The sequence below is a fragment of the Ammodytes marinus genome (genome assembly GCF_949987685.1).
Source record: "Ammodytes marinus genome assembly, chromosome: 4".
Taxonomy (NCBI): Eukaryota; Metazoa; Chordata; class Actinopteri; order Uranoscopiformes; family Ammodytidae; genus Ammodytes; species Ammodytes marinus.
In genome coordinates, this window is record NC_137233.1 from 31914575 (window position 1) to 31925390 (window position 10816).

The window sequence follows — 10816 nt, forward strand, 5'->3', positions numbered from 1 at the left end:
GTGATGAAATAGATGAGTCAGTGACTGAAAAGTAGCAATTTGCATCCACATGAACAATGTTGGAAGTTATTATTGTGTTCAATTGTGATATTGATATTGTATTCTCGACTTGTATACACAATGATAGGCTACATAAAACCACAAGTGACCTACAGATAAAAAATATGCCATGCCACCCATGTAGCCTAGAATACAAGCCTATACAATATTATGGAACCACTGTAGAGTAAAATTAAATGATCTTCAGCTCAATTTGCGTTTATTAATATGGTAAGCGTAGGGCAGGCCTATATTTGGCAAGTAGTTTTGCGATTTAAAAATGTGTTAACCACCTCCTTCCTGAAATCAAAACATCCAGTCAGTACATGTTTATATGTGAAAGATAAATCAACAATGAAATAAAGGCAAGGCAAGTTTATTTATATAGCACAATTCAGACACAAGGCCACTCAAAGTGCTTTACAGGGGCAAGATTAGAATACATAAAACACATTATAAAACATTTAAAAGCAAATAAAAGAAGCAAATAAAATAAAAATTGCAGGTTAAAATGGAAACAAAATAGTCTTCAGACTCGATTTAAAAGAACTGAGAGTTGCAGCAGACCTCATGTTTTCTGGGAGTTTGTTCCAGATTTTTGGTGCATAATAACTAAAAGCTGCTTCTCCTTGTTTAGTCCTAACTCTGGGGACTGTAAGTAGACCTGTCCCCGACGACCTAAGGGCTCTGGACGGTTCATAACGTATCAGCAGATCAGTAATGTATTTTGGCCCTAAACCATTTAGTGCTTTATAAACCAACATCAGTATTTTGAAATCAATTATTTGAGTGACAGGAAGCCAGTGTAAAGACCTCAGAACTGGGGTAATGTGATCCACTTTTTTGGTCCTAGTGAGGACTCGAGCAGCAGCGTTCTGAATTAGCTGAAGCTGTCTGATAATTTTTTTTGGAAGGCCTGCAAGGACACTGTTACAGTAGTCAAGTCTACTAAAGATAAATGCATGGACAAGTTTTTCTAAATCTTGCTGAGACATAAGCCCTTTAATTCTTGATATGTTTTTAAGGTGGTAATAGGCTGATTTATTAATTGATTAATGTGTTTCTTGATATTCAAGTCGGAGTCTACTACAACACCAAGATTTCTGGCTTGGGGTGTGGTTTCTAGCATAACGAATGTAAGCTGTGCGCTGACTTTTAATTGTTCATCTTTGGCACCAAAGACAATTACTTCAGTTTTGTCGTTGTTTAATTGAAGGAAATTTTGGCACATCCAATCATTGATTTGTTCAATGCACTTACTCAGTGCCTGTATCGGACTGTAGTCTCCTGGTGATATGGTTATGTAAATTTGTGTGTCGTCTGCATAATTATGGTAGCATAATTTGTTCTTATTCATAATCTGAGCTAGTGGGAGCATGTAGATGTTAAACAGAAGAGGCCCAAGAATGGAACCTTGGGGGACTCCGCATTCAATATTTGTCCGCTCAGATGTGAAATTTCCTATTGACACATAGTAGTCTCTATCCTTTAAGTAGGATTCAAACCAGCTTAGTCCAGTTCCAGAAAGTCCAACCCAGTTTGCTAGTCGATCTAGTAATATGCTGTGGTCAACTGTGTCAAAAGCGGCACTGAGATCCAGTAAAACTAAGAGAACTTTTGCCACTGTCTCAACCAGAGCAGTCTCAGTGCTGTGGTGTTGTCGAAATCCTGGAAAACATCAAAGCAGTTGTTCTTTGCTAGGTAGTTATTTAGCTGTTGATAAACAGCTTTTTCAATGATTTTACTTAAAAATGGTAGGTTAGATATGTGCCTATAATTTTTCACGAGTGATGTATCTAGATTGTCCTTTTTTAGGAGTGGCTTGATGACTGCTGTTTTCAGGGCCTGTGGGAATACACCTGTCTGAAGGGACATGTTGACAATTTGTAGAACATCTGAGGCCATACAGCTAAAAACAGTTTTAAAGAAGCCTGTGGGCAGAATGTCAAGGCAACAGGATGAGGAGTTCAGGTGTTGTATAATGTCCTCCAGGTTTTTGTGGTTTATAAGATAAAATTCTGTCATTGCATTTGAATTGATTTTAAGAGGGAACACATATGTTGAACTTGGTATTGATGCAGTGACAGCTTGTCTAATTTTGTGAATTTTCTCAGTAAAGAAGGAGGCAAATTCATTGCAGGCTCTTGTGGAGAGATGTTCAGACGCTACTGGCACAGGAGGGTTTGTTAATCTGTCGACAGTAGCAAACAGGGCACGTGCATTGTTGTCGTTTTTGGTGATGAAGTCAGAAAAGATAGACTGCCTTGCATTTCTCAGTTCTGAGTTAAACGTGCACAGTTTCTCTTTGAAGATGTCATAATGAACAAGGAGATTTGTTTTTCGCCACCTGCGTTCTGCTTTACGGCACTCTCTTCTTTCTATTCTGACCTGCGGGGCATTTCTCCAAGGAGATATTTTCTTACCAGAGACAACCTTCATCCTAGTGGGCGCAATAGCATCTATAATACTTGTAATTTTGCCGTTAAAGTTGTCTAAGAGCTCCTTAACTGAGTTACAGGGGCGGGGTGGTATTGAAGAAAATGCTTGAATGAATGTTTCACTGGTATTTTCTGTAATATACCGTTTTTTGATTACTTTTGATTGATCAATTGTGTGCACAGACATCCGAATAAAACTTTAAATTATGATTACAATTCCAGAATGGACGCATGCATATCAATTTTGCAGGCTGACCTTTTGTGCATAGACTGTTATGTTTGGTTGTGAACGGTACACTGCCTCCCATTGCTGTGACGTAGGACGCACGTGACGTACGTACAGCGTAACGCACGGCACGCTCGTGTCCAGGAGCGCCATTGGAAGTTTGAAGAGGGTAAGAAGGTAAGAATGTTTCGTTTTTTAAAACAAAAGCGAGCAATAGCATGCAGCTGGTGTCATTACACAGCACATACCACTGTTGTTTCATTGCCCAGACGCTCAGTCTGTTAGGGGATTTAACAGCGTTTAACCTGCTGTTGTTTCTGCGCTGTCTTACTAGTAGCAACAACGTGCTAACGTTATTAGCAGCACTGCTCCATTCATTCGTTGTGGCTGGATGCAGTGTAGAATAGTCCTACCAAACGGTGTGTGTTTGAACCTCACGTTATGGTACTGCATTAGACTACTGCAGTCTTGTGAATCGGAGAGGACTTAAGAGCAGCTAACGTAGCAGTAACATAATTGTTGCCATTGTGTCTTTTGTTTCAGGCTGCTTAGTAGTTACTATATTGGCCCGTTCCCCATCATGTACCGTCCTAAACCCACTCTGAAGGACCGACAGCACCTGTACAGGCTCATGATCAGCCAGCTGCTCTATGACGGATACACCAGCATCGCCAACAGTCTCACCAACGAGGTGAAACCACCCAGTATAGTGACGCCCTCCGAGCAGCTGATGCAGCTTGCGAAGATAGGTATGATATGTTCCATCTGTCTATGGGTTTGAGCCAGTGTTGCCAGATTTTGCGAAAGGAACAAGCAACCAGCCCTAAAGAAGCAACCTCATATATATCCCAGACCATTTTCTTCAGGCATTGCAATTCGCCTATAGTTATACACATCATATAACCTACCATGAAGTTCAATCTTGTCCATCTCTACAATGATGATAAGGGATTTGTATTGCAGCCACTGCATCAACAACCTTACATTCTATCTTCTTAAATCACTCGTATTTTTTAAATAAAAATAGTTGGACTTCCTAATATAATATTCATTGTAAGGAGGGAGCCATACTAAGCCTCCTTTATTTAGATTGTAAAATATTTTTGTAATCACTTAAAAGTAGTCTAACGTAGTAAAATAACATGACAGATAAGAAACCTAAGCTTCATGTAGTGCATGGGCATTGGGCACAAAAAACGCTACCCCGCTACAGCCAAGCGGGGTAAGCGACTTTACAAACAAACAAAAAAAAATCCCAAACTTGCTTATTAAACGTTGACCTGGCAACACTGGTTGTTGGAGCTGTGTGTTACTGGTCCAGGAGGGCAGGCACTCACCGAGCAGTCACCCCCCCCACCCCTTAACCCCCCCCCCCCCAACTTTTCTCTACAGGGTTTGAGAATGACGACAGTGCGGTTCAGTATGCCATCGGGCGATCGGACACGGTGGCCCCCGGCGTGGGCATCGACATGGAGTTTGACGCCGATGTCCAGACCATGTCCCCGGAGGCTTCGGAGTACGAGACCTGCTACGTGACGTCACACAAGGGGCCGTGCCGCGTGGCCTCCTACAGCCGAGACGGACAGCTGATCGCCACCGGCTCCGCTGACGCCTCCATCAAGATCCTGGATACGGAGCGCATGCTGGCCAAGAGCGCCATGCCCATTGAGGTGAAGGCAGATTGGAGAGCAGAATACACTGATGAACGTTTTGTTAAAGATCAGTGTCATTTTAGAATCCCAATACATTCTGGAAAGAAATCATGAAGGGCCTGTGACGGTCACATACTGTATGTATTTGGTTTTAAAATGACATCACGTGTTAAAATCTAGAACTCAACATAACGTGGTAAATAAACAAGTCCCAATAAGCACACAGGAGCGTTTAGTAGGGTTGCAACTAACAATTGTTTTGATAATCGATTAATCTGTCGATTATTTTCTCGATTAATCGATTACTGTTTTGGTCCGTAAAATGTCAGAAAATGGTGAAAAATGTTGATAAATTTTCCAAAGCCCATGTTGACGTCCTCAAATGTATTGTTATGTCCAAAACACACAGCTATTTCAGTTTACTGTCATAATAGGATTAAAGAAACCAGAAAATATTCACATTTGAGAAGCTGAAATCAGAGAATTTGGAAATTTTTTATTAAAAAATGACTTGAAACGATTAATCGATTATCAAAATAGTTGGCGATTATTTTAATAATCGATTCGTCGATTAATCGTTGCAGCTCTATCGTTTAGTGATGATGTTGTAAATGTTGACCTGCTACCCATGACTCCCAGTGTGTTTGAGCTAAGCTAACCTGGATGAGCGACCTTTGCCCATTTCTGTATAAAAAAAATGCACGCACAGTTACAGGAACGGTTTCTGTCACCTGTTCTTGAGAGTGAGAGTGAGGCAAAAAGCTAGAAATGTTGAACTATTCCTTTATATGGCCTATTTTTACTGTTCTTTTTTTTGTGTTTTTAATGATCAGGTGATGATGAATGAGACAGCGCAGCAGAACATGGAGAATCACCCTGTCATCAGAACGCTGTACGACCACGTTGACGAGGTCACCACCCTGGCCTTCCACCCCACTGAACAGATCCTCGCTTCTGGCTCTAGAGACTACACCCTCAAACTCTTTGACTACTCCAAGCCCTCTGCAAAAAGAGCTTTCAAATATATACAGGTCAGTGTGCACATCATTTCCTATCATTTGTCATGGGGTTTGGGAAAAACAGTTGTTCTCTTGAAAGTAGACATGTCACCTTAGTTTGAATACGATTGGACTGTTCATTGTCTCTTCTACCTCAATGTTGAACATTTAATAAACAGATGTGTGTAAAAAAGAAAAAGATAATGGACATACCATGCTAAGCTACATAGAAATGGACTAAACAATGTAAACAAGGCTTGGAGGAAAAAAGGCAACATTACATTCTTGGTGAAATGGTGCCGCTATAATATCTATTGTAATCCAATGTTCTGTCTTTATCCGTTCCCCTACAAACAGGAGGCAGAGATGCTACGTTCCATCTCCTTCCATCCCAACGGCGACTTCCTGTTGGTGGGCACGCAGCACCCGACGCTGCGCCTGTACGACGTCAACACCTTCCAGTGCTTTGTGTCCTGTAACCCTCTGGACCAGCACACCGACACCATCAGCGGCGTCAGCTACAACCACTCGGCCAACAGCTACGTGTCCTGCAGCAAAGACGGCTCCATCAAGCTGTGGGACGGAGTGTCCAACCGCTGCGTCACCACCTTCGACAAGGCCCACGACGGGGCCGAGGTGTGCTCCGCCGTCTTCTCCAAGAACTCCAAGTACATCCTGTCCAGCGGCAAGGACTCCGTGGTCAAGCTGTGGGAGATCAGCACGGGCCGCACGCTGGTCAAATACACAGGTAAGAAGAGGGGGATTAAATACTGCCATCGGTGTATGAGTGTGTGTATGAATGGGTGAATGTGGTAAGAAATTTAAAGCGCTTTGTGGCTGAGAAAATCGGCTAAAGAGTGCTATATAAGTCAAGTCCATTTACCATTTATTTGACCATTTAGGAGTTGTTTTTTTTTGTTTCATTTTTTAAATCAGGGACAGCGGACAGATTAAAAAACAATCAAAACAACTCTTTTATCTCATTCAATAGGTATCTCAAATTAGGTTTGGTACTGTTTTCCTCAGTTCCAGGGTCCGAGTAATTGGCCTAAATTGGGTGTTTTTCCAAAAGTGACTACGTTTACATGTTATGTACATGGCATATTCTGAAAGGCCAAAAGTTATTGGAAAAACAGGTGAAAAATGTCCTACCATTTGTTTAAGTAGCGTTTTGGTTTTGTCCATGGCGTACACCATTGATTTGTTTTGTTATTATTTTAATGTTGTGTGCTCCATACCACCATATCCGTACCATGGTCCGTAAAAATAATTAAATGGAAAAAGAAAAAAATGATAAAGGACCATTACTGGTTCCAGAGAAGCAGTTTACAGTGTCAGCAGCTACGGGAATTTACTGCAATATTTAATGTATTGATATTATTTCAAGCAATGGCTCACGACAGGCTGTGGATATTTTTCTAACACCCGTTAATGCTGAGCTGCCAAACGTGTCTGAATCTTCAAATGAACACAATTCTTTCAGGTTTGTTTCAGTCGCAGTGAATGGATGGACGTGCCGTTTATCACATTTGTACATTTTCCACAAAGCTTACAACAGAGTTAGTTAGTTTACAGAATCCCCTGGCATTCTGTGAGTCATTGTGTCATATCCTGCCAGGTTCTGTGAATGATAAACGTCATGTCTCTGTAGTATATCTGCATTTATGTGTTGGAATTGACACAGTGACATTTTTCCCTTTTTTTGTTTGCTTGAATGAATACTGTGACACTTTGGATCTCATCTTTATTACTTAAATCAGATTTAAAATCTGCTATATTGACCCAGTACATTTACACAAAAATAAGGATGTATACTCCAGTTTTAAGTTGTTAATGTTATACACAGTTCTGATAGAAATGGACAGCTAATGAACTGTGCTTACAACAACAAAGCTGGACAAAGATGGCTCCAATACATAGAATGCTGTACAATAATAGTTGACAAGCAATTCATCTATTAGGTTTGTGACAATTTTTCCTGTGTTTGGCTCTGTAAACTTGCATGTTGGGTTTGTCATTAAACAGTGATTAGGGTTAAAGTGCTGACTCGTCTAGGGCTGCTCAACCATTATTAGATTTCCAAGTCAGAATTTCAATTGGAAACAAATTAGATCAGAAAAATTGCAAAAGCTGCAATGTGTGGGCTCTACATTATGCAGCGCTCGGTGTTGTCAATTGTTTTACAAGTCCATGCCGTGCTCCTTGTGTACCAGTCACCAATCATCACTCACAAATTCTCCACTATCTCAGTTACAAATCGACCCACCTCCTCCACTACAGTGCATTTGAGCTTTATTACAAGCTATTGTTGTCTTCATATACTGTGTGTCAGCAGGTAAGTCACAAGAAATAGCAGCAATGTAATGCTGACAATCTGATTTGGTTCATGCAGACACAGTGTATGACATAGTTTGTCCACCAGAAGGCACTGTTCAGTTTCCTTTTATCACTGTGAACTGGAGTCCACAATCCTTTAGTGACATCGTAACATCATCAGGCCAACTTTGGAAAAAGGAAGGGGTTTTGAGCTTGATTACCAAACATGACTGAGGTTGCTTTGTTTGAGATTCAGAATGTCTGTTTTGATATATTTTCTGGTAAGTTGCCCAGCCAGCTGATTGTCCAATGCTGGCTTTTGCGACTGACTGTGAATCCTAAGGCCCGGGGCATATCATACATCATTATTATATGGTTACAGGTAAGAAAAAAAACAAGCGTAGTTCAGTTGCTGCTTTTACATTAAGTGTTAGATGTGGGTAAAACTCTAGCAACCCCCCCCCCCCCCGACCAACTGGGTGGCGTGACGTTTGACCGGTCAATATGAACAATAAAACCCAAATCGCTGGCTCAAGTATGCAGCTAGACAGGGTTATATTAGAAGAAACAGCCTGGTCATACTTTTTTTTTCTTTGAATATGTAAAGTGCTAGGGCTCCTAGGTTACCGTAGCTCTACACTGCAATACAAGAAGAATGCAGTTTCAATTAAAATGGTGAGGATTTTGACTGTTTTAGTCTGGAGATGTGGCTCCAGACTTTTCACACGCTGTTGTTATGTATGTAAACTGTGGAAACAGATTTTTTTTTTTACCTTTATTTATACAGGGAATTCCCATTGAGACCGAAGACTCTTTTTTTCCAGGGAGTCCTGTTCCCCCTAACCCATTCCCACGTTTCCATTCACACACACTCATACACCGATAGCAGGCTAACTAACTATCGGCTTGAAAGTTATGTCAACAGACACTAACATTTTGTGGATGTAGCGGTGCAGTGAGTCCTCCTGTTGACATGTCCTCCCTCCCTCCCTCCCTCCCTGTGTGTTCCAGGTGCGGGTCTGAGTGGGCGTCAGATGCACCGTACCCAGGGCGTGTTCAACCACACAGAGGACTACGTGCTGCTGCCAGACGAGCGCACCATCAGCCTGTGCTGCTGGGACTCGCGCACCGCAGAGAGGAAGAACCTGCTGTCTCTGGGTCACAACAACATCGTGCGCTGCATCGTCCACTCGCCCACCAACCCCGGCTTCATGACCTGCAGCGACGACTTCAGGGCCCGCTTCTGGTACCGACGCACCACCACAGACTGAGAGAAACACACTCACAGAGCCCCTCCCCCCCCCCCCCCCACTGTCTACTCTCATAACCAATTCACTGAGAAATTCACAGGGATGCTGGACTGCTTGGCTTCCATCGCCCCTTGGAAGTGTTTTTTTTTTTTAACTTTCATTTGAGATTGTTCAGTGGAATTGTGTCAACCATTTTTTTCATCCTTAAAGGTTCTTAAGGTTTGTTGACAAAATCACCTTTTCTCTCAAAATCTGTGAATATCTCCTCATGATCCGCTGTGTGTGTGTGTGTGTCACTGGCTCCACCTTTTTAATTAGAGATGTGCGCGGTAAAACGACTAAACGGTTAAGATCTTGTTAAATGGCATTGGAAATACTGTCGATTAATTTTGTATTGAAACATTTCCTTTTTTCATATATATTAAGATAATTTGCGCCCAAATTACTGTCATATCTTTTTAACACTTTGTTCATTTAAAATAAGCACACATATGTTTTATACAATACATTTCTACAATACATGTTCTAACATCCAAAGCAATAATCTGTTATTAAATAATTAAATAAGTCGTTTTAACGTCATGTTATTCTGAAATGAATTACCATGACCATGGTGGTCCCAAAATTCCCTACTTTTTTTCGCAGCATCTAAAATAAGATTTTCTTATTTGAATATTATATTTAGCATTTCAAATGGCTTTTATACACACACACACACAATCCTATTTTTCAACACAGGTGAGTTTGCCCTTATAGGTTAAAAAGTGCTCAGTCTTAGTGATTCCTTCATTTTGAACTAGTCAGTTTAGAAAAAACGTTGTCGCGCACATCCCTAATCTTAATGTAAAGAGTGAGGGCACTTCTTTTCTAGATTTTTCCTTATTTTTTTTTACAAGAACACATTGTGAATAATACACTGAACTTTTGCCTTATTGAGCTGAAAGTCTAAACCTTTTTAAAACTCCTTCCCCTGTTTGTTAAAGCTCAGTTGTAACTCTTCTCATCCGCCGGGTAGCTTTGTTGTCTTTTCTACTTGTTGATTTTTGTCCGTGTCCTTTGTTGTAATTCAGATTTTTATTAAACAATGAATAGAAACAAGCTTCTTCTTCTATGAATTGAATGTTGGAAAATTCCCATGAGAACTCATCATGACCACAGCTATGGTAATGTCCTGTACATGTGTTAATGACCACAATCATTGCTGCAAAAAATTGAGCAACCTGCAGCGATCACAAAAGGGGCACACACAAACACACACACTGCCAAAGACATTGTACGTGCATTTACTTATTCTCGTGCTTGCCTCTTATCGGTTGCTAAATTCATAAACCAAAAGTGAAATATTTGTGAAACATGACTAATCAAAAAAAAAAAAAAAAAATGTTTGTTTGGTAACATCCTCAAAAAGAAAATCTGAAAAAGGGAAACAGAAAAAGGCCCTTATTTTTTCCTCCTGGACTTGGGCCTGCACCCTCAGACTGGAAGGTCAACCTGCCCCATCACCCCTCTGCATTCCCCAGCCCCCAACCCCTCTCTCTCCCAGACACTGCTGTGGCTGTGTTGTCCAGACAACAACCAGGAAAGCCAAAAGAATTTCTGCTTCAAACAACTCCCCGCCCCCCCCCCGCCCCCCCCCCCCCCCCCCCCCTCATTGATCTGCTCTATTTGGAGGAATAAGTTGAAATTGTCAGAAACAGGAAGTTCAAATTAAAACCAAAAATAATGGAAAAAAAATATAGCCCTGGTTAGTTGGAAAAGCGAACTTTATGAGAAGCAATGTAACTTCTGCTTTATCACAGAGATGGAGGGCAGAGAGTTTAGTGCAGGCACAGTGGTGGGGTGGGGCAGCTGCAGAGAGAAGGGGAAGGGGGGTATCTCTCTCTAGGCCAATGGGGCT

At 41.3% G+C, this 10816-nt stretch overlaps 1 protein-coding gene across 1 annotated transcript; it reads left to right on the top strand.

Moving 5' to 3' along the window:
• The first annotated feature begins 2838 nt into the window (after window positions 1-2838).
• On the top strand, window positions 2839-9416 carry cstf1 (cleavage stimulation factor, 3' pre-RNA, subunit 1). Its single transcript, XM_080026346.1, has 6 exons — window positions 2839-2880; window positions 3247-3452; window positions 4096-4373; window positions 5189-5386; window positions 5711-6101; window positions 8681-9416. Exons 2-6 carry the CDS (start codon window positions 3284-3286, stop codon window positions 8938-8940), a joined length of 1296 nt encoding a protein of 431 aa, XP_079882472.1. The 5' UTR covers window positions 2839-2880; window positions 3247-3283; the 3' UTR covers window positions 8941-9416.
• The last annotated feature ends 1400 nt before the right edge of the window (window positions 9417-10816 follow it).

Excerpts from the sequence above, each read along its gene's own strand:
- cstf1 (XM_080026346.1), top strand. The coding sequence starts at position 3,284 with ATGTACCGTCCTAAACCCACTCTGAAGGACCGACAGCACCTGTACAGG. Across the intron at positions 3,453-4,095 it reads GATGCAGCTTGCGAAGATAG|GGTTTGAGAATGACGACAGT; the intron begins GTATGATATGTT and ends TTTTCTCTACAG. Across the intron at positions 4,374-5,188 it reads AGAGCGCCATGCCCATTGAG|GTGATGATGAATGAGACAGC; the intron begins GTGAAGGCAGAT and ends TTTAATGATCAG.